The sequence below is a fragment of the Cydia strobilella genome, chromosome 16 (genome assembly GCF_947568885.1).
Source record: "Cydia strobilella chromosome 16, ilCydStro3.1, whole genome shotgun sequence".
NCBI classification, from domain to species: Eukaryota; Metazoa; Arthropoda; class Insecta; order Lepidoptera; family Tortricidae; genus Cydia; species Cydia strobilella.
The window spans coordinates 14654549-14680219 of NC_086056.1; the positions used below are offsets into that span (position 1 = coordinate 14654549).

At 38.4% G+C, this 25671-nt stretch overlaps 1 protein-coding gene across 1 annotated transcript in view; it reads left to right on the plus strand.

The window, feature by feature from the left end:
• LOC134748623 (cell growth regulator with RING finger domain protein 1-like) overlaps nucleotides 1-25671 on the plus strand; it is a 56316-nt gene that overhangs the window by 26869 nt on the left and 3776 nt on the right. The window contains exons 3-6 of the mRNA XM_063683421.1: nucleotides 5900-6035; nucleotides 16942-17086; nucleotides 17632-17739; nucleotides 18543-18687. Coding sequence (XP_063539491.1) covers nucleotides 5900-6035; nucleotides 16942-17086; nucleotides 17632-17739; nucleotides 18543-18687 — 534 coding nt within the window. The remainder of the gene's footprint in view (nucleotides 1-5899; nucleotides 6036-16941; nucleotides 17087-17631; nucleotides 17740-18542; nucleotides 18688-25671) is intronic.

The following is a 25671-nucleotide window of genomic DNA, read 5'->3' on the forward strand; positions in this document are numbered from 1 at the left end:
GCGTCTGCGTCGTGTCTACATTTTTATTGACCTTCACTGGTCTTCAGTCAATGTTTACGCAGCCGAAACACTTCCGCGTGATTCGTGCATTTTTTGACTCAGCTCTTTTTGTTATTTTGGCGGAGTCTTATTTTAATTGATATTAGACTTTATAGGCAAACTAGCAGACGAATCGCCTGATGGTAAGCAATTACCCTTGCTCATGGACACGATCTTTTCTTGAAGGTTTGAAATTGAAGCACAGAAAATAGTATACATATAGAACGGCCACGCACCGCCCCGCCCCAATTCGCATTACCTCGCCCCGCGACAGCAGATTGAAGACCTTTTGCCGACCGCTCAGTACTGTTTTTAAGCAATTTACTCTCACAATGACGCATGCTGCGTGTACAGACGTTCACACATACAAACGCAAGTGATTTTTGATGTATAGCGTGTCCGTCTGTTCACACTAGTCGGCTGTCGGCCACGACCGCAGCTGGTGCCATTTGAGGTTCTCATTTGACGCGCGGGAGGCACAGGGGGTGCGGCGCGGCCGGGGTCGGTCCGACATCCGACATCATGTGAACAGCGCCGCCGACACGATTTTTTTCCGGACGGAGGGCTGACAAAACACGATATTTTATGTCGGATCCGACACAAAATCGTTGTCGTTCGTGTGTGAATAGCTTCATATAAAATGTTCTGCCGCTACGACACCCGATTAAAAATCGTTCCGACATCCGACATAGTGGGAACGGGCTCTAAGTGCTGAAGATGGAAATGTCGCGAGCGATGGCGGAAAGAAGCGGCAGGGATTAATCTGAACAATTCCTCGGAAAAGGGGAAAATTTCCAAACAAAGAGACCTTTTTCGAACGCTCTCAAGTGTTTTAATGGTAATGATTAAATAAATCGCGGCGTTTTAGTGGCTCGCCGCAGCTGCGGTTAGGGCTCCTGGCTCGTTAATGTAATAGCCGCTAACAAAATCGGGGAAACCATTTTGAATCCGTAATTACGATTGTCATTTTCATTTGTAATTAACTGTGAAATTAATGATGGTCGTAGTTCAAATATTAGGTTAAAGTCAATGTGGAGAAGATATGCATATAAAATGTATTGTTGGGAAAGACAGTCATAGAGCAAGAACTCTCATATTTGTATATGTACGTCGCCCAGACACAGACAGAAAGAAGGAACTTCACTCCTTCTGCTCTACCGGCCTTCTCCATTCATCTAAAGCGGTTCAGCGGTTTAAGACGAAAATGAAGACCCGTGCGAAATCGCCTATTCATACAAACGTAGTCTTCAATTCCCTCTCTGGATATTAACAATATTGAAAATATTTTGATACAATTGGTTGTATATCAACCACAGCTATGCCCCTAGGCCCCTACGTTTGACTTTTTTCGAATTTTTAATTGTCGACATCTACGATATATGGGCCGTTGAAACTAGAGCACACCGCTTATACCGCCCGCGAGCTTTATGCCAATTGTCAACTAGAATCTAGCACAGATTGCACGCATTTGACGCATTGTACTTTGAGATGCGAAAATAAATGGGAATAGGTACTTCCGAGAAGATGTTGATGGGTCAAAAACGTTCTGGAAAATGGATTCCTGTGAGCACTATGAAAATTAACGATTTGGTTACATTTCACTAAGGCTTTCATCAACGTTCAAGAAGTAGAATTGTCTCAAACGGTCTAAAAATGAGGATTTAAAGTATTCTCTTGACAATATAGATGTGTTCAAATCATTTTGAACTTCACGAAACTACGCTGCTAACTACATTTTAATATTAATGTATCGGTATCGCACTCATACCCAATTAAAGTGAATCAGACAGCGTATCACCCGTATCAGACACAACAAAACCTTTTAGCAGCCCAAACATTGCCGGAAACGACCTTTAGCCTTTAGGTGACGGCCGCGCCTTGACTGATTTAGATTGATATAGTGACTGCCGCATTTGAACAAACATTATAAATTGGTCTTTGATTCTATATCACTTGCAGATCTCGTATCTTGCTCGCACTAATGCTGAAAACCAGTGCGCGAGTAATGTCAAATCAATATCCATTAGCGAAGTTTTAAGAGTAGTCTCTATCGTTCGAGCTTAAGTTGCATTTTTGTGGTGGTAAGCATAGGTACAGTCGAGTTCATAAACATCTTTCCAAAAATATATATACACACCTCTAAGGCACTGAATATTTTCATTTACTTGCTCATTTGCTTAGAGTGACAAGGACGCCATGTTTAAACCTTCGATTCATAAATTCATTTATTTGAGTGATTCATATTGAATGAAATTATCAATCGAATCCTTCATTCAACTCAATATATCCGCGAATGAGAGATAAAAAACCAGCACTGTTGATATAAATGGATCTTTTGAGCTACTGAACTAAACTGATCTAACGCTCAGTTTGGGGGCAAGTGATGGGGCAGTTTCGATAATCTGAATCGATAAATAATGAAGTTGATTTAAATACTCACTCAATAACATATCAAAAGATCTGATTCATACCTAACAGAGCTCTGCTATAGTGATTTTAAAAATTATTATGAAATGAAAGTTTATTTATTTATTTAATATTGTATGTTTCATAATTAATTAATTAACTAATAATAACATAAAAGCATACCATCTCCACGTCGAATTTTAATAACTTAAATTTTTGCATTCATCTCCCTGCAAAACTGACGATATTCATCAATACCTATATTAAGTAAAAGATTCGCCATGCTTTCTCACTGTACATATCATGTGGGTACTATGAATCATTGACGAAAGAAATAATTTATGTCAAAGAAACCGATAAATTAAAAAATATTAGAAGACATAAAAAAGGTTTTATAATTTTAAAGAAAAAATACTACTTATTTCTTCACAAAATTATAAAAACAAACTGCTCTTTATTATTAACAAAACGGGACTTAATCGTGTACTAAATAATTAATATTCTCTGTACTATTCAATAATTGTCGCCCTCCTATCCGATCAAATAGATGCAATGAATGAGATCTCAAGAGCATTTACAAAAAAAAATATTTTAACAAATAACTCTTTATAAATAAATATGAATCGAGTAATTATATGTGAAGCAACAAGCAACATCACTATTTTAGCTTGCCCCCAAACTGAGCGTTAGATAACGGGGTTTTGACATTATGCGCATGACTATTACTGACAATAGTTTCGTGTATATTATTTTTGGACGTTAGCATGTAGAGATGATTATGAACTGGACCGTACTGTTAATCTGCTATTCGTTGTAGGTCAATAAAACAATAACACGAGTATCACGACGAATCACGACCCATCATGTAAATATTGTAAACTGGGTAGCTTATTGAAGTGAAAACTACTTTAGCGGCGCTGTTGAGCGTAGACTGTTTTTCTTGAAGCTCGTACGCCGAAGACTGGAACGCGCTTGCCGAAGTGAAGCTACCGCTGCCAATTACCTCAGAAATACCACCACCATGTTACCGGGTTAGTGTGAGGGTTAGTAAGAACACTTATTTTAGGGTTAATAAGATGTTAAGTGTAGAGGTGTTGTAGAAAGACTAGTTGCTGACGAGGCTAGGTTGGGCAGTCATATTTATATGAGAGCGCGACCGCGCCCCGCCCACTGTGTCACGTGGGTGAGTTGTGCAGAGTCAGTTTCCATTTATTGGCCAATCAGCTTACGCTATTTTACAGAGTTAGGGAATAGGTAATATTTATTGTGGGACATTGATTCTTAATATTTAAACATTGATTGGCTTATAACTATGCACAAAAAAGAAGTAAAACATATAAAAGTAAAAACATAAACACACGAAATGGAAATAAAACAGTTATCACACAAACAGAATATAAAACAGAATCGTCAATTATTTACACGTTATTTTATGCCTAGACTTACTTATACCTATTCGCGACAGGCGCTGTGCACTTTTTGTGATGGGGAAAAAATGTTAAACTCACGGCAGAACTCGCGATAGGTTACGTGACCGACGGATTGAAAATTCGTAAGACGGACACGTGACCACGGGTAGTTTAAATTATTATTTTCCTAACCGTATGGCTTAGTTACGTACTGTTGTAGTACAGTCGCCAACAGATATATCGGAGCGGCCAAGGCACTCACAAACATCTGAACGTCTTTATTGTCAAGGGGTTAGAGTGCGCGTTCAGATATTTTTGAGCTCCGATATATCTGATGGCGACTGTACATCTCGAAGAACCAAAACCTTTTTCGGTTGCACCCTAAAAGAACGCGGAGACCGTTACGTACTTACGTATACAGTCGCCATCAGATATATCGGATCGGCTAAGGGGCTCGCAAATATCTGAACACGCCTCTATTGTCAAGGCGTTAGAGTACGTGTTCAGATATTTTTGAGCACCTCGGCAGCTCCGATATATCTGATGGCGACTGTACAATCAAACAATTTATATTAATTTAACTTGACACAAATTCGACCAAGTGCATTAAACCCTGGTCAAAATGTCGGAAGCATTTTACCAATATCAATTTATGTACAAGTTATCGCTCCATGGATCTACATAGTACTTTGATGTTTCTTCCTCTACTTAATGGTACCACTCCTTCACTTCCGATGTTCGGGGTGTACGCGGTAGGACACAACCTATTGATTATTTGACGTGGTGGGGGTAGTGAAAGCGATGACAACTCATAACGTAGGAAAAAGTAAATTCTGTCATATAATTTTCATACTCTGGCTAACATCAACTGTCTGATCTGTCCCATACCTGCCAGAGCGGCGCCACATTTACCGCCAAAACAAATACTCCCTCACAGCGTCAGGAGCAGAAGTTAACTGGCGATGTGTTCAAAATGAGCATATTTTTTGGTTAAGGGGCCCACTGACTATCAGTTCGCCGGACGATATCGGCCTGTCAGTTAGAACAAAAATTTGACAGTTCCGAACAACTGACAGGCCGATATCGTCCGGCGGACTGATAGTCAGTGGGCCCCTTTAGGGAGTGCGTGGTGTACGTACGTTTTGACCACCTCACTCTCTTGCTGTATACTTCTGCTGCTGACTTTTCAACCATAAAGAGTAACAAATATATCCAATCCGGCGTAGGATTAGGGCACCTTGATTTATATTTAACGTATCAGATCCTATTCATAGTGTTGTGTTCCTGCCGGTGAGTAAGGTTGCCAGAGCTCAACGAGGGTGCGGTGTTAAGGTCGGCAACGCGCATGTAACTCCTCTGGAGTTGCAGGCGTACATAGGCTACGGAGACTGCTTCACATCAGGCCGTATGCTTGTTTGCCACCGACGTAGTAAAAGACAACCTTAAACTTTCATACAATTGGTTGTATGAAGGTTGAAGTTGGGTTGGTCCAACCTAATGGTAACCTAACTCAATGGTTGCTTTAATGAAATGATAGTGCACTTAGGCAACCTTTACTATCAGCCTTGAGCTAAAATCCTGTGCACGGCACTCAAACTAATAGGTCCGGTCCTTCTAATAGGATCAGATTAAGGACCAACCACACCGGACCTGACTCAGCGGATACGCAATTTGGGAACGTAAATGGTGCAATGCGTCAATATCGTTTAAGTAGTGGTGTGGCCGATCCTTACAGTATATCAGGATTTCTTAGCTGTTTGTCTGGCTCGCATTTGATCCAGGTCGCTCTTTGTCCAATTAGCGTTTGGTCCAATACGCAATTTAAAGGTAAACATTCGGTATCCAGAGTTTAGTTCATTTTGTGACATCTGATCAGAATTATTATGCTAAATAAAATTGCACCTACAACAATAGACGGATTAACTATTTAAAAAAAAACATTATACACAACGTAAATTTTACTGAATTACGAAAATATAGGTTACAGAAAACTTTGTGTTTTTGCCTTACAATTACCTATTTAAATCGTCCTTACTTTGTTTCAGGCGTAAGCAGCGTCGTGTCATCCACAGTGCGCTACTACCACGCAGCCTGGTGGGGCGCGCCAGTACGAGAATTACACGCAACTTTGTGGGGATCCCTACCGCAGATCCTCGCCTCGCCGCACCTCAGCTTCACCAGGTAGACTACTACAGCGTGTCATCCACAGTGCGTTACTACCACGCAGCCTGATGGTGGGGCGCGCCAGTACGAGAATTACACGCAACTCTGTGGGGATCCCTAGATCCCTACCGCAGATCCTCGCCTCGCCGCACCTCAGCTTCACCAGGTAGAGTACTACAGCGTGTCATCCACAGTGCGTTACTACCACGCAGCCAGGTGGGGCACCCCATTACGAGAATTACACTCAAGTCTGTGGAGATCACTACCGCAGATCCTCGCCTCGCCGCACGTCAGCTTCGCCAGGTAGAGTACTACAGCGTGTCGTCCACAGTGCATTACTAACAAGCAGCCTGGTGGGGCGCGCCAATACGAGAATTACACGCAACTCTGTGGGGATCCGTACAACAGATCCTCGCCTCGCCGCACCTCAACTACCCGATAATAGTAGGAAAAGTCCCAGCACGTTTCGTTTGTGCGACCAAAAGTTTATAGTCTCGTCTTATAATAAATGCTTTCCCGTTGCATCCTAAAAAGCATTGGCTCTAGTTTTTACACAAAAACAAGATTAAGATTTAGATTAGGTCAAGGAATTTAATTTCAGTACCATTTCTTACCTTGTCACAGTGATAATATTATGAGGTTCCTAGCGACTTTCATATTGAATGTCACTGTGACAAAGTACGAAATGGTACTTAAAAAAAATTTGGTGAGTGTCGTGGAACACTCGATTGGAACGGAGTTAAAAAAGGCTGGTGACGTGTTCATGTTCATGCTTATGGTCATGTTTTTGTCTTGTCTTTTGTCTCTTGTATTCTCGCGGTCTGGCGGTCTCGCTGTCTCGGGTCTCGGGTTCTGTTTTGTTCTGTTCTCTAGTATGGCTTGTGACGCCAATATTTAACATTTGCATCTATCGTACTAGTATGGTATGACACCAATATCAAACATTTGCATCTATCGCAGTAATATGGTATGTGACGCCAATATCAAACATTTGCATCTATCGCTGTAATATGGTATGTGAGGCCAATATCATACATTTGCATCTATCGCAGTAATATGATATGTGACGCCAATATCAAACATTTGCATCTATCGCGGTAATATGGTATGTGACGCCAATATCAAACATTTGCATCTATCGCAGTAATATGGTATGTGACGCCAATATCAAACATTTGCATCTAACGCAGTAATATGGTATGTGAGGCCAATATCATACATTTGCATCTATCGCAGTAATGTGATATGTGACGCCAATATCAAACATTTGCATCTATCGCAGTAATATGATATGTGACGCCAATATCGAACATTTGCATCTATCGCAGTAATATGATATGTGACGCCAATATCAAACATTTGCATCTATCGCAGTAATATGGTATGTGACGCCTATATCAAACATTTGCATCTATCGCAGTAATATGGCATGTGACGCCAATATCAAACATTTGAATCTGTCGCAGTAATATGGTCTGTGACGGCTAAATTACACTTTTTTCGCCTAATAGCCCCCATCCGCTAACCGTCCGATAAGGAACTTCGTTCCAAAAATGTACATAGTTAAGAGCTCAGATTTGTATACAGCATCTCTGGTATTGAAATTCGAGATTCGGTTATCATTATCACTGCCCACAACGTTTGCGCCCGATGTCTGTAAATTAGTACGAGTACATCGAGGAAGCGGCAGGAAGTGTAAGTACAGAAAAGGCGTGAGGGGCAAACAAGGGTTCATTTCGTTTCCTCGAACCTCGAATTGCAAGTAAAGTTCACTAACCGTAACCTTATGACAATAAAAACAGGTCACTCAGCTCAGCTTGTGAAGCCTTTGCAAACAAGCCGTGAACATACTTCCATTTTGCATTTTTTACGCTCACAAGTTTTGTTTATACCAAATTATGATGATAGAACTAACAAAATGTTATAAAGTCGGATCCATCTTTGTATAATTTTAGCGTAGGTATCATACCCTACAACGACGGCTTTAGCAACGACCGAAACCGATCACTTTGCTGTATGAATAAAAAAGTATGTGGGCACGGGCACGCCACTAGCCAGTAACTAACTAGTAGCCAGAATCTAAGTTAATTTTTTTTAACTAGATTTTTGCCATCTTCATCAATCAAATTTATCTAGCCTACACACACATTGATGTTTTAGTTTATAGAATGCTTGGTTAAATTAAACCGTTGATTTGTGGAATCAATCATTTTTACGCACCAAGCATGCGTTGCCTAATCAAGGTCCTAAAATTGGGCCGGCGGTGAGAGGTAGGTACTTATAGGAATGTGCCGGCCCCACTTCCGATAGCCTTCACAGTCTAGCTTTGATGCCTTTTATGTATTTCGAATTTAGGGACTATAATCGAATATACCTACCTACCTATACTTATACCAATATTATAACTACCTTAACGCTCAGATTTCGGTCTCGCTTTTTATAGCCTCATTCGTCTAAGCCACTGGTCCCACTCTACAAATTTAGACTATTTTTTTTTATTAGAAAATTAATTTCAAAAATTCTACTTTGGTGTCCCACTGCTGGGCAAAGGCCTCCCCTCGATTTCAAACCCGTTTCGTTTTCGTTAATTTAGACTATAACTATTATTATTATTACTATCACTATTCCCGCACATATTTAGACTACAACGACACTCACTTGAATTTTTAATCGCTATTGGCGACATGTTTCGAGCCCGTCGGGGATCCTTCCCCAACAACAACAACAACAAGAGAGCCGTTTCCGAGATCCCCGAAATATATAAATATATATACAAATTGCTCGTTTACAGGTATAACATTGATTCATTACATGATGCAGTCGGAAAGTAGCCTAAAGAAATCTTCGTCGGGAAAAACTATAAACATACAGTTTTGGCTTAGGCTCCTAGCTATCACGGCTACGAATGCTACGATCCTATAGATGTGCAAAGTAGAGGAAATAGATGGAAATAGCGTGTATCAAGGATTTTCTTTTGCCAGTAGGGAACTTATCTTTAAATATTCAATGACAGCTGTTATACTCGTACATAAACGACGTCTCCTAATACAAATACCCATCTACGAGTACCTATGTGCTAATGTAATTTCGCACTTAGCACTAATATGGTACATGTTACGACACAGTGTTAACCTGGTGTTACCCTTTTAGGTTCCGACCTATTATATACTTTTTTCTAGATTTCTTATTAAAAAAACCTAATTAATCTAATGTTATGTTATAAACTATTGGGCCAACCAAACGTGTATCTACAAATTTGCTGCTATATACCTATTGAACAAGTAGGTATAGGAATTATGTTTTGAGCTTCTTTCAACACAGAAGACTATATGTATAAACAAATATGCGTTGAATTTAGTTAAGTTATATAAGTTTCTCATATAAGTGAATTAATTAATTAATTGTAAATTTATTATATAATTTAATATGTGAATTGTATAAATTATTTTGAGAAATAAAGATCTTTAAACCGAAGTCACATAAGCAAACGTGTATTGTAACGAAGTTTGTATACTAATAAGTAAATCTTGTTTCATTACATATTGTAAATAACTAAATACAATGTGTACAAAAAATATATCGTGATAGGACTATATTCGGACTGTATAAGTCCGCGATGTCGAGGTAGTCATTTTTAGGGTTCTGTACCAAAAAGGTAAAAATCATCATCATTATCATCAAAACAATCATCATCATCAGGACCACGTCATCAAATTAGTGGTTTTCGTGAGAAAATGTTAGAGTTGCTTGAGAAAACACCCAAATCACCATACATGTCCCTTTAAAAATTGATGAGTTCCCTTCAGTTCCCTTAATTCCTCATGGATCCCATTATAAGAACAGCACCAGATTGATGTGGGACTACCCTGGAGGTACATAGTTCCTTTCGAACAAAAAAAGAATTATTCAAATCGGACTACGGGGTCTTGGAGTAATCGGTGAACATGCATAAAAAAATAATACTAAACCGAATACAGAACCTCCTCCTTCTATGAAATTGAAGTCGGTTAAAAAGGAACAACTGTCACATCGCTAAATATCTCGAGATCTACATACTTACGCTCATACGCTATCGTTAAAATAGATATAAACAAAGCTAACCCAGACCCATTGAAAGTGTTTTTTTTTATGTTTAATATGTTTCCCATTCCATTGAACTCCATAATACCCATTCAAACATTGCCAGCAAAAACATTACTTGCCTGTAACCGAGGCAATTTTTTGCCTCCTTCCGATTGGGTCAGAAGGCAATTGCAATGCCATTGTATTACTTGTAACTCGATCGCAATTTTAGTTTTATAGCATTTCACAACATTTACGATGCTTACGATATGAAGTAAATTCTTTGAACCTGTTTGTATAGGGGATACAGGGCCGGATTTAGGGGAGGGCAACCGGAGCTACAGCCCCGGGCCTCCACAAAAGAGGGGCCCCCACAATAGAGACTTCGGAAAAAAATTGGGGCCAGGGGGCCTCCACTCCTTTGTTGCCCCGAGGCCTCCAGACCTCTAAATCCGGCCCTGAGGGGAAACAAAGGAGACTATCGATCCTAGGGGAGCTTTGGTCACTAAAATTATAAAACCATAATGAATTGCTAAAAAATGAAAAATAACTGTCCTAAAAGGAACCAATCGCTATAATATTCTGATTTTGATATAGCAGTAAAATAAGAATTGCTGTTTTAGATCTATTTTTAATTTAATAAAACTATAATTTAGGGGACCAAGTCTCCCCAGACTCCCCTATAATCATCTTCATTGCGTTGTCCCGGCTTTTGGCCACGGCTCATAAGAGCCTGGGGTCCGCCTGACAACTAATCCCCAGAATTGACGTAGTTTTTACAAAAGCAACTGCCATCTGATTACAATCTGACTTTCCAACCCAGAGGGAAAACTAGGCCTTATTGAGAATAGCCCGGTTTCCCGGTCACCGAAACGCGACTGGTAAATATAAGAGATGCCCCGAATAGTGGTTTTGTCCGAATACCGAATATTCGGCCCCTCTCGGCCGAAGCACCGAATATTCGGCAAAGAAACCGAATAGTTGCCGAATATTCGTGGCATCTCTAGTAAATATCAAATGATATATCGCACATAAGTTTCGAAAAACTCATTGGTATAATTATTAATTATTATCATCTCATATTTATACGAGCCAGGGTTTGAACCCGCAACCTGCGGATTGAAAGTCGCCGCTAGGCCAACAGCGCTCTCTCCCCAGTCTCCGCTATGCATGAGTTAAATAAATTGAAAATTCAATTGCCTGTACTATTGTTTTAATTCAATCGCCATTGTTATGTTTAATAGTTTAGAATTCCTGAAGCCTGAGAAATCTTATAATTAGTGTAATTAGTCAATCATGTTTAATTATTATACCTAAACTTTCAACGAAAGAGACCCATTAATTCCTCCATTGCGACTTTCCATTACAGTTTCCTTTCCAACGTTACAGTTGACCCCAGTCTCCCCTACCTACCCAAGAGATAAAGATAGCCTAATAGGCATATTACAAATTACAATGCGCTTATAAACGTCGTCTAAGGTACCTATCACACATAGAAATATGTTTATAGACAACAAAATTTTGACCGTAGTATCGCTGTATCTGTATCGTATATGTTTGTATATCCATCGTAATAAAGAATTATATTGTACGGTTGGCCAAAGTCAGAATTATAATTGAAGAAACAATGACAAACTAGCACTGCCTGCCTCTAGTTATGCGTTATGCACACTTCAACAAAAGTTTAAGTAGTATTGCAATTAAAATATATATTAAGTTGACCAAAGATATAAGGGACTGTGACGATATGAAACTATTTGACATGAAAGTGAAAGAATATTTTATAAATAGGCCATATTATTCAATCGACGAATACTTTGCTAATGTATTAAATTAATTTGATATGTCTCCATCCATATTTAAATTGTATATCTACTGTAAATTGTGTTCTGTTTGTTTTTATCTGTGTTATTTTGTAATTTAAGTGAATTGAACTGTATTTGCATGCATGCAACTGTGCTTATAGCAAATAAATATTTGATTGATTGTCAAACTTTCCATTACAGTTTCCTTTCCAACGTTACAGTTGACCCCAGTCTCCCCTACCTACCCAATAGATAAAGATAGCTTAATAGGCATATTACAAATTACAATGCGCTTATAAACGTCAAATAAACCTACGCCGACGCCGGCTCTAACCCTACACCTCTGACTCGAGAAGATTTAAATTTAAGTTTTATCATAGGTACGTCTCGACATCTCGTGACCGTGAAACTAATACATAATGCAAAATTTAATCCGAATACCATTGCTAACGTTATTTAACTATATTTTCAATTAAAGAACTATCAAAAAGATTAGTCGACTTCACAGGCGACCGAAGAGCTGGCAGCTTTCTCGCGCAACGTATTAGCGCAATACAGCAGGGAAATGCTGCCAGCATTCTCGGCACCATGCCAAAGGGGTCACATTTTCTAGATGTATTTTAGTTTCATTTAGTTTTTAGTTTTATTTTTTAGATAAGTTCGTTTTCAACAAATGACCCGTTATTAATATGTTTATTATGTATTGTTATTCCTTTAATAAATTAAGTTTATATTTTTTAACAAAAATATACTGTATTTTTATAAACTAGCATTTGCAACCGGACGGACGCCCTTGACGACCCGACGTGTTTTCGCGTCTTGTTTTGGTAAAGTCGTTGACCCGCCACGCCCATCAGACCCTTAAAAATTGTTTTCGCGCAACTCATTCGAAATCGTGTAGGTCGGTAATGTGTATGGCCTCAAAAATATGTGAAAACGACTTTATTGTCTAAGGTGTAAGAACGTACACATATTTTTAAAACTTTGGGAATGTATATATATTTATGCCATTGACTGTACCATTGTTTAATGATATCGAAAGTGTATTCAATGAGCAATTAACTCCAGCATTATATAATATAATTTTTGTAAACATAATTTATATCGTTTGAACGAGGGAATAAATTAAAATACGCATATTTTGTAAACCTTCACATTATTTAAAAATATTTAAAATAACCGGTTATTTCCGAAGACAATATTAATATTTAAAATGTTGAAAAATTCTGAGCTGTTGAAACGCTCGTAATTTTTGGCGCGCATTCGACAGAGCATGATGACGTCACACGTTGGACGGTCCAACTGACGTTTGCTACTGTAATTCTTAACTTTCGATTTAATTATATGTGGTATTTCCTATAAAAAGGGACCTTATTGTCGATGGCGCTTACGCCATTTTAAACGATGCTCCGATATAAATACAATGCCGCGCGACGCTGTGCGGTGTAAGCGCCATCGACAATAAGGTCCCTTTTCATAGAAAATGTCCCATATTTACTTCAAATCACTTTTATTTAAGATTTTTAAGATCCGCTGCATCAGATCGCATGGCTTTAAAGGGCTGCTGTTTATAATTTTTCAGTGTTTAGTTGGTTCTTTATGTATTTTAAACACTTTAAGACTGTACATTCACGCTCACGCTCCGTGGTTCTTGAGCAATTTGGGGTTCTAGCTAAATTCTAGCCTTAGCGTAAGTATTGAGCAACCAATTTAGCTAGGACCCTAAATGGCTCAATAATCACGGAGCGTAACTGTACACGATCTTAGTCCATTTTTCTGTTGCTCACTTATTTACTTTTACATTTTAACGATTGCGAAATATTTTTTTACAAAATTAAATTACCATCATTTTATAATGTAATGTATTTACATACTTATGTGAGTTTAACCTATAATTTTGTCTTAACTTCATGATTTAAGTAATGCCAATAATATTAAGTAAGTATGCCAATTCATTGTGAAACATCGTCTTAAGCGATAGGTTAAATAGGACAAATTAATGTAAATAAATACCCTGTAATCATCATATCGGAACACAGCTCTGATTACTCCCGCTTTTCAAAACTAGCCCCTAATCCACTAAACTAAGGTCTACTGTCACTAAGATCACAGTAGGTTAGATAATCATGACCTACGATATGTAAAAATAGCTTGATAAACGATAACCGTGTGACCTGGTCTGACTGATACACTTAGCTGACCAATTTCATTGTAGACATTGCAAGTCTTTGCGACAAGGGTTACGAATGTTTAGTTAATGTGTCGATGGTGCTGGTCTGGGTCTGCCATAATTTAACCTTTTGAACGCCAAGCATTGACGTAACTCGACGTGACACCGCAATGAAGCAAAATAAAACCTTAGAGAACAATAGTGATTACAAAACAGGATATCGATATTTTCACTGATTTCGTTTTTGACATACTTAGATTAGAAGAACCACTACACAGGTGTTTTACAATATAATATTAGATATTTCTGGCTTTTAGCTCTACTAAAAACCTTTAAATAACGTATTTAAATATCAAAATGTACTTGTAACTTCCACTCAAATCTCTCAATAATGCCACATCACTACTTGGTGGTGACGTCAGGCATCGGACGTGAAGTGCCGTCATGGGCGCACGGAACACTGATAAGCGCGCGTTACTCAGAGATGTGCAAACCCGTTGTCGATTATTATTACCTACTAATTAGCAAACTGCAGTATCGTTACAATAAAATAAATGCATAAGGGGTTACATTATCACAAAAGGTCAGTACCGTCTTTCAAACCAAGTTGTTTAAATTAAGCACGAAAACAAGTACCGTAACAGCACAAATAGCAGTTATTTTAGCAAAAACAACTCCTATTACAAAATGTATGGGATTAAGCCATATCTATTATTGATGGCGCTAGCGTGTTTGTCGGAACTGCGCGAAACGATTTCTATTAGGAGATTGTTACTTTCATATAATAATATTATTCCTCCATGACTCGGTCACATCACTAGGCGACGTCAAGTGCCGTTTTTGGCGTGGCTAGCTATGCTATTTACTGGGTAAGTCGTATTATAACATAATGTTGTTTTTTTTTTAACCTTCTATTCATAGTTGAATTGTAATAAAGTTATACAATAAAGTAGAAGGGCAAAATAAAATAATGCAAATACAAACAAAGAAATATAGTTATTTATTAAAGAGTCTTTGATAAATTAAGTTTGGACGGCAAATGACGTCGGCGGCGTGAGTGGCACAAAATGTCGACGACGTGATTTACCGTCTTTGGCGGTCAAAAGGTTAAAGCCGATTGTCTTCCATAATCATTAGGTTATCTGTGAAACAAACCTAATTACAAATTCTCCTCTAAATTTACCTATAAATTAGAGAAAAACCTGTGATTAGATTGACACAATCACAGGTTTTTAATCAAATATAATATGAGACATGAGTAGCCAAAAGCAACGTTTGGCCGATGACAAATAATCAAAGTGTTTTGGATGTATGATGACTAAATAACACACATACCTACGTATTTAGCTTTGCTGGGGCGTCAACAATTAGCCTTATTCATGAAATTTATATTTGAACGAAATATGTTTTATTCGGATGTTTGTTACCGTTATATCATGTTACAAATGCATTTCCGTTTTTAAATTACCATTTAATTACTTAAAATTATAAATAAAAAGTACAAAAAATTGCCCGCGAAAAGCTAGTGAGCAAAACGCTCGAAACGCCACGTGACGTCACGCGTTCGACAGATTAGTGTCATTAGTAGCAAACGTCAGTTGGGCCGCCCAACGTGTGACGTCATCACGCTCTGTCGAATTCGCGCAAAAAATTATGAGCGTTTCAACCGCTCAAAAATTTTCAACATTTTAAATAATTTTATTAAAAAATAAAATAATGTTAAGGTTTACAAAAGTATTTTTATCATTTCCGGTGTTCCAACGATATAAATTATGAATCCAAAAATAAAAATAAATTCATGCATGGAGCTAATTACACACAAATTAAACAAATTAGGTAAACAGAAGCATTATTATTATTTTTTGTATCTCCTTCTGGATTTCACGGGCCTATAAATCCCGGTCTTTTGTTAGGCTTGCGTGGGGATATAGATCCAACACGTAGATGCCCCTTGGAAAGCTTTAATGTCATGTAGAATGCCTGCTGGAACCCGTTCACAGGTGCAACAATAGACACCCATGAACCGGTCGCAGCAGGCATTGCAGGGCTCGGAACCGGTATTTTTTTTAAACCCCGAAATAGCCCAATATTTTGAATTTTTTTATGCTCATTACGTAGGACTGAATCATGTATTTAGGAAACAATTTTGCAATATTAAAACGTCCCATTAAAAATGAAATTATAAACAAAAGAACGAAAAAGAACGTAATAATACCGGTATTTTTGTATGGAGCAAATACCCGTTTCCGACCCCTGAGGCATTGGGACTATTGTAGAAAAAGTGAACAGTATACCGGTTTATGGATTGAAGTCCTGGTCAAAAGATTGGGCTATTGCTGAGAGGTCCGGACACCTGCCATAACAATGTCTTTTGAAATACCTACTTTGTCGTCAAGGTTTGTAAAAGAATCATAATATTGCTCGATTGTGTTAAAATAGATCAGTCGAGTTCTTGCCCCCCGCAATGAGAGATGGCCCGGCAATGGTAATGTTGTGTTACGTGTTATGTTTCTGTTAGTGAGTAAGGTGGACATAATCTGACACGCGCAGCGTTGTTGACTCATGTGCCTTCATATTTTTCCTTCTTCACTGTCTTCATAACCCTTAAACAATCGGCAAATTTCTATGTCTAGCTCCCAAAATTCACGCAATAAGTAACTGAATGTGGTATTTTCTATAAAAAGGGACCTTATTGTCGATGGCACTTACGCCATTATGAACGATGCTCCGATATAAATTCAATGCCGCGCGACGCTATGCGGCGTCAGCGCCATCGACAATAAGGTCCCTTTTCCTAGAAAATGCCCCAAATAAATCTATAAAAGTTTGAAAATCATAGTTAGCAACACCACCAGCATCCACTAAACGTGTTTTGTTTCTATTACAGAAGCATCCCACATGACGAGCGGCCGCTACGGCTAAGTTCAGAGGAACCCCTTCAGCTGGGACCACCGCCTCGAACCTGCTACCCTCTAGTCGTGATCCTCGCGCGCGACCCGCGCGACACCACCGAGCTACGGCCTGATGACACGGTAAGACTTGGAAACCCAGGGTCTGTTTTTCGACTTTTCCTTGTTATAGGCACGTTACATTAACAATGCACTATAATTATATTTATGGTAGTAGATACGCGTAGCAATAAGAAAGATTTTGACTAACGCGTCCGAACAATTGAGACATTAATATAATCTATACTAATATTATAAATGCGAAAGTCTGTCTATCTGTCTGTGTGTTACCTCTTCACGCTTAAACCGCTGAACCGATTTAGTTGAAATTTGGCGTAGAGATAGTTTGAGTCCCGGGGAAGGACAGGATAGTTTTTATTCCGAAAATCATCCCTTAAGAGGGTGAAAAGCGGGGTGGAATCATGGTGGTATTGAGATAATTAATGAGTTGCCTAATATTTGTGTGCATATTATGCTCAAATTGAAATGATTGCTATAAGACTTTCTCCAGGCGCTATTCTTACTCTAGCTGGGGTTACTAAGTCCACGCACACGGAGTCGCGGGCAAAAGCTAGTTTAGTAATATTTTCCATTCTCGTGTTATCTAAAGGTCAATGTCGTCATTTCAGGTAGCATTGGTGAGCGTGGTACACATTCGCGATGACCAGTGTCCGTTGCCTAGTGGCATCATCGCGCAATATCTCAAGCAAGCCAATGGGCATCTCTCCTGTCTCAAGGTAAACAATACGTCGTATATCATTTATATTTCTCCACAGAATAACTAATAGTACTTACAGAAAATTCACTCCTTCACAAAAGTCAGTTTTAGGTATAAAATTATACCTATACGAAAGTAAAATAGATTTAAGCAAAGCAACTAAACATCTATACGACATATGGATTAAACTTATAATATGTCGTATTTTTTATTGGATAATCGAGGAAAATTGTTATAATTTACATTACGCATCATAATTGAAACCTTATCTAATGTAATAAATATAGCTACTGACTTTAAAGTCTTATGTTAATCCTTATAACATACTCGTATCCTATTTGCATCGTTATCCTCGTAATTGCCTGATCGTATCTCACAATTTATTAAATTTATAGTCTTTGATATCATGCATCGTGACGTGCAGCTTGGTGTCCAAGGTATGGACAGTCTGACTGCCGAAGGTCGCCTCCTCGTGTCCAGACGGGACAATTTCTCGCACAATCTGATGGAATTGTCAATTTAATCAACTGATGTGGACGCAATATTGAAATCCCCCGATCTCATTAGATTCGATTGTAAGAATTTTATTATGACCGATCAAATGGGAGCAAGAATGCCAGTTTTCGACGCTAGGGGGCGTCGTTTGGTGATTTATTTTATTTTCGAGCGCTCGTATTTCACCATATCTAAACCTAAAATTGGTAATTAATTTGTGTACGTATGTACACTTGATGAGATCGACGCCGATTTAATTTCTGATCAAATTGTCAATTCGATTGTCTCGTCTGGATAGCCACTAATGAAGCGAATGTGTATTTTCAGCAACTATACGTGACGGGCGAGCAGTGCGACCCGTCCGAGCGGTACGCGGGCGCGGAGTCGGCGCTGTGCTGCGTGTGCGCCGCGGCGCCGCTGTCGCGCGCGCTGCTGCCCTGCAGACATGCCTGTCTCTGCGCACACTGCCTGCGTGAGTACATACTACCAAAGATAGATATAACTCCGTAATAGATGGATACAGTCTAAGGAAAAAACGTGCCTCGAAAATCAAGAAAATTTGATTCTCGTTCAGAGAGCGCTACTAGTTTTGGCCTACAGTCGTATAGATGGCGTTGACGGTTTCGTTTGTTATTTAACAATTTTAACGCATATCAGTGAAAAAACATGGGTCAAAATCATAAAAATAATTATTGCAAATAAAAAAAATCATTTATCTATATTTAAATACATTCTATCGTATTTTTATAAATCTTCATGTTTAGTTTTAAAGTGTGTCGACAGATGGCAGTGAATTTACTGGGGTTACAAAATTTACTATGACAGTACCGCTCTAGTATAAGTTACTCTATGATACTACCCACTATTTATATACCACTAGCTTTTGCCCGCGACTTCGTCTGCGTGGACTTAGTAACCGCAGCTAGAGTAAGAATAGCGCCTGGAAGTCTAATAGCAATCATTCAATTTGAGCATTATGCTTAATTATTTACACAAATTATCAGGCATTTCATTAATTATCTCAATTCCACCCGCTTTTGACTCTCTTAAGGAATGATTTTCGGGATAAAAACTATCCTATGTCCTCCGGGACACAATCTCTATGCCAAATTTCAAATAATCGGTTCAGCGGTTTAAGCGTGAAAAGGCAACAGATAGACAGACAGACTTTCGCATTTATAGTATTAATATGGATAACAGGAACTGATAAATAATTTTCAAATATAGAATGTACACAATTGGAATCTGGATGTGGTGTATTGTGATCTGTGCTTTATTAAAATCCCCTCGATGACTTTTGAAAAAAAAATACAAAACCGAGAAATTAAAAAAAAACATTGCTATTAAGTACTTAACGAAATAACGCGTGCTACGTGCAAGCACGCGTTTTACTAATTGATAAATAATTGCAAGTAATTATCGTTACATTCGCATTATAATGTATCATATTTGACTCAAATTGGCCATTTGTAAACATTAATGTAAAGATATAAGATCCACCGAAGATCAGTTACGAATCGTTGTTAGTACATAATACGCGACCACCGACAAGCAAGTTACATTAAAATCTTATTATACTAATGTGCTCTTTACACGTTTGGCAGATAGGGTTAAAGTCTAACTAATTATTGGGGTACTAAATATATACTTGTGTCTAAATAACAAGATTTGCTACGTGACTGGCGCCGTTAGCGATTAAAAGATAATTATGAATTAATATTAAATTACTAATAAGTAATAACTTACTGCGAAGCTATTTACTTAATGTTTGATGCCGTAACAACCAGACCAGATAGACAAGAAACTGTACTTAATTTAACAAGATGTTGACGAAGGCATTATAAAGCATTAGGTCTCTTTAATTTACCGAAAAGGAGAATTTCCGTCTCTTTTAGGTGTGACATTTGACCTAGAAAACGAATTTCGTTGACCCCAGTTTCCTAAGTATTATTACCTAAATAAAACTGGAATTATGCACTGACTAAAAAATAAATGCATTCCCGTTGCCAGGGAAGTTTTGGGATTATACTGATCAACTTTTACTATGGGACCAACCACGAAATCGCGAAAAAAAATTTTACCCTCCCATAGAAAATGGACCAGCCAAAATGTATGAAACAGCCAACTATTATTCGCGATTTCGGGGTTGGTCCCATAGTAAAAGTTGTTCAGTATGATCCCAAAACCTCCCTGGCAATGGTAATGCACTTATTTTCTCGCCACCGTTTATAGGTAGGTATGTTTATGTATTTATAACAAAATATACGTCGCCTCTCAGTTAATAAATCAATCACGAAATTGTTTTTAACCTTACAGCATCACCGGTGGACCGTATGCCTGTGTATTAATTAAGTCAGCTAACATACACGATGATCTAACTAGGGATGTACCAATGCCGCTCCGTGCGGTAATAACAAAAGGTGTATCAATTAATTCGTGTCACGCGTCGCCTTGGCCCACGAATCGCGGTCTCCGAACGGCAGGTCACAGTGTGTTGCTGGACGCTTCTATGGCTATCAATATGTACCTATGTTTGTTTGTTTAATCCTCTTTTCTCTCTAAGTACCTACGAACTCGGCAATCTCGGGATACACCAACTAATAACAAAAGGTGTATCGATTAATTCCTGTCACGCGTCGCCTTGGCCCACGAATCGCGGTCTCCGAACGGCAGGTCACAGGTGTGTTGCTGGACGCTTCTATGGCTATAAATATGTACCTATGTTTGTTTGTTTAATCCTCTGTCCTCTCTAAGTATCTACGAACTCGGCAATTTCGGGATACACCAACTAATAACAAAAGGTGTATCGATTAATTCGTGTCACGCATCGCCTTGGTCCTCAAATGTGGACCTCTAAGCTTCCGGTCACAATGTAAATGCTGAATGCTTTTTACGGCTCTCAATTTATGACGCTAAATCCATAACTGGGGTACCCCAGGCTCCTTTAAGGCCGTTCCATCGGTTTGCCGCTGTCACTGTCACATTTCGCAAGAAAGAACGGGAAAGATCATACGCGCCAAGTGTCAATTTTGATCGAATTTTGTCGATTTTTATTTATTTTAAAAACGTTACCTTACAATATCGAAATTCGAAAGCTATGAAATTACTATTTAAGTTATGATTGTTTTTTTTTTCTTTTTTTGTTTATAGTATCACATAATAAATAACCGAGTAAAGTATGATTAAAAGTCCGAGTTAGAGGTTACTTTGGGAATTAATTGTATCGAGCGAAGTCTCATAATTCGTGTATCGGAACCTATGTTGTTAAAGATAATATAGTCAAGAACTACATATATTTTTTCTACGTCTACAAATATCAACGCCTCTTAGGAAAACATGATCATATAAGGCGTTTTTTCGCCTTCTGGCTCAGGGAACCGCCGTCAGATGAAATAATCCTTTCGACGCCAATCGTAATAATCGCCAATTATCATGTCAGTCAGTCATAATATCGGAAATTGTAGAAATGTAAACTAAACGGTGTAGCTTGCAAGTATCGACCGTCCTTACGTTCAGATTTTACCGTCACGTCCTCACATCCGATGCGACTCGCTATCAATATTAACGTCCACCGCCAATGATCAAATGATCATGTGATGTGGACAGTGTTTTGGACAACTTTAGATAAATACTAGAATATTATTGCTTTGCTACGGCTTGACATTTAGTCGCTGGATCATTCCAGGAAACTGGAACCACTTTCGTTCTGTTTTTCATTTTTCTAGAAAATTGTTTCTGTAGAGTTATAGTCTAAAACAGGGGTCTTTACTTTGTAGACCTCCAAACTTTTTAACCCAAGGGCCAAGACTAGGCCTTCGGCTATTCGGCTTCCTTTCTGCGGGCCAAAAGTAACGACTCGCGGGCCGTAGTTTGGGGACCCCTGCGGTGTAGCCCAGATGACAACCGACAATCAAAAATGGCAATCACAAACTGCATAATCAATAGCCTAGTTGACAAATTTTTATTAATGGTATCCGTCGATCAGGTTTGTTTTGAGGATCAAATGTCTCTAATGGGGCCTTAAAGCAATACAAAAGTCACAAATGAAAATCAAAGTCTGACGATCGCACTTTACTGACGAAACGCTCCTAACAAAATGGCAATACATCGTGACGTCAGCCAACCTCGATGATCAATAATGACATCAGAGCTCACAGCGTACAAGATACGTGATATCCTTAACAATCGCCAAGGACTGGTTTTATTGATCACGTAGGAAATTCAGAGAAAAACATCGCCATAAACATACTGCAGTTTGTTACTACTCTTAAAACAAAAGAAAAATAATATATTAATTTTTTCCCTCCGTCCACTAAAATCCGTTTGGTAGGATCCATTACGGATCCAAGTGGACGTTTTGTGCATTCCGATCTATCAATCAATCAGACTTTATTGAGGACTAGGATCTAAATAGATTATGTTGAACCAAAAAGTTTCCTAAAATCCATCAATGGATTCGTGTGAACTTTTAATAAATACATGTATAAATTTAAAAATTGAAATTGGAATTTCTCATTCCTTGTAGGTTATCTGGTTAGGTTATTTCCTCCTTACCCTAAGTCGACGGAGCTCCGCTTCTCGAGGCTCCTATTTCTGGGCACTTTGCCCTTCGGGCATCTGAAGCTACCAAACAAACCTAACCTACCTGTCTACCTATTAATTTAGTGTGACGTCCGTGAAAACATTACAGGTTAGGTTCGTTTGGTAGCTTCAGATGCCCGAAGGGCAAAGTGCCCAGAAATAGAAGCCCCGCGTTCGCGGGGCTCCGTCGACTCGGGGTAAGAAGAAAATAACCTAACCAGATAACTCTCTCTCTCTCTCTCTCTCTCTCCTTAGCAATTATTATTCCCATCTGATTGTGGGGTCTGCTTTTCTTGTCTTTTCTCTCCACTTCGCACGATCGGACGTGTCGTCTACTGAAACGTCGCAGGCCCTCATGTCTTTTGCTATGGTATCTGCCCATCTCATCTTCGGTCTTCCTCTTCCTCTGGACCCAGCAATGTTCAGATCCATAGCAACATTCCCGATGTAATCAGGAGGTCTTCTTTTCACGTGTCCAAACCATCTCAGTCGACTCTCTTGTAGCTTATCGGCGATATCACGTACTCCGAGGCTACCGCGAACGTGCTCGTTGCGTATCTTATCAAGCCTCGTTACTCCGAACAACTAACCTAACCTAACCAGATAACAAAAAGTAAAATAATAAAAAGTATAGGCATAGTGCGAAGTTTCTCAAAATCCACTGATGGTTCCAAACACGGAGTAGGATGGAGATGGCAAGTGGGCGTTCCCGTCTATCCGACAGTTAGTAGCGACCGACTCACTTTATGCACAGACTATGCTCAGTTGTTGTGTAAACTTCATGCTCGAATGACATTCACGTCGTACGTACGCTCGTCTAACAAAAATTGATAATTAAATTTAAAATGCCGTATTGTGCAGTATTAAGCTGCAGAAATCACAGCGGTTTAAAAAATCTTTCACGTGGAGGTATTTCCTATCACCGGTGGTTATTTATTTAAATATAATCCGATAAATACGAAAAATCTGTTTCTATTGCATTATTTACGAATGTTCGTTAAGTAAATCTATATTTTATCAGTTAGAACTTAGAGTTCACAATCCTTTGTCACTATTCTTTACGTTTATCTGGAATATTCGCTATCCTAAATGTCAAATAACTTTGCTACTCAGATGCTGCGCAATGTCGATATTTATATCGATAAAGTTAAAGTTACGATATTTCAAGTTTATGTTTGGTAGTTCGGTAATAAATTATTATTTTAGACACGTTTCTAATTATTATTTGGGATAATCAATGTCTTAGTAAATATGGCAGCTCTGGTCATCAAGCACTAAGTTAAGTCGGGGTCATTTCATGGCAACCTTTCAAACCTTCGTATTCCTTTACATACGTTTTTGTTTTTTACACCCATCATATTTTCATCGTTAATATAATTAGACTAGGTATTTAATGCACTTATGCGTACAATGCATGCAATGTGCCATGAATAAACGTTTTATATTTTCTATTTCTTTATTATTAATTATTGTAGGTTACCACAAGATGCCGATATTAAAAATAAATGGGTCAATGCTACTGGGCAAGAAAATTAGTTTCCGCAAAAATATAGCACCATTTGCTAGGAGCATTTCTTAGAGAAAGATTTCTGGGGATAAAATTGCCATACATCTCATCTAGCGTCCACACGCCTAAAACTTAGTTACTAATTTAGTAATTATTAGTGACATTCGGGCTCACTTAATTAATAAAAAGTGTTCCGTACCACGCAAACTAGCGTGAAATATTGGAATTTTGCCGCCCCCCTTCCTGATTTGATAGGTCACAATCTTACAATCAAATCAAGTGGGATCGATGAGCCAGTTTCATGTATGCTTTCACACCATACAATTAATTTGACAATTTAATCAGGTTGTCCCGTCTAGATTGGCCTTAAATGCTGCTACAAGTAAATATTGTTAAAGACGAATACTTACCTATGTAAGTAATTGCAGATTTGTGATCACAAAATAACAGCAATACCGAGTTAATAGACCTTTAAAGAACTATGATTTTATCTGTTTGACTTTAAGATATATTTAATGTTCACATTAACAACCTAGTTGGTCAATTAATAAGAAACAAATTTCTAGTTAGATATTTGTTGTACTGTACTACATATTATTTTTCATACAATCACGATTATCACTACCTATATTATAATCATAAATAAAGTATTTATCATCTAAATGTGTTAAAACATACGGTAATGAAATATCAATACCTAACTGAACACACAAATATCGATAAAACACTCCGATTACACTGTCCCCTCCCTATATCGTCGAATGGAAAGAAGTTCCAACGGTTAGCTACTCGCAGGCGTGTAGAGGTCTCGAACCAGTGTAACGTGACCGTGAGATCCGTAACAAACCATGCGTAATTAGACCTTACTTATACTGGTTTTTTAGCCCTTTTCTTGCCTGTTAAGTAAGTGATTTTAAAATTATATAAAATAACGCCATCTGGTGTTGAGTAGTTGTATTAGGTGAACGTTGAGCGAGCTTTTGTGAGATGAATGAGATAATGAAAGAGTCGTATGTCATATAGCTTTGACATTATAATTTAAACCGTCACTCATGTAGCCTACAGTTGATATTCGTTCGAAAAATGTCCACCGGTAATAACTTTTTGGTATGGAAAGTTGCTACGAATCAGAGCAATTTTGTAAGTGTGTGACGTATTTTAACGAGGCTATGAATGTGTGAGTTTAGCGACACTGGTTTTCATACTAAATAGGAGTCATTTCACATCCACTAGTTTATTAATTCGTGGTTCCAAATGTACAAAAAGTCCACTTCAGCACGTTGTGGATTCTAGTGTCCAATAAATCCGTTCAAATCCATTGATAGATCTGAATGCACAAAACGTCCACTTGGATCCGTAATGGATCCT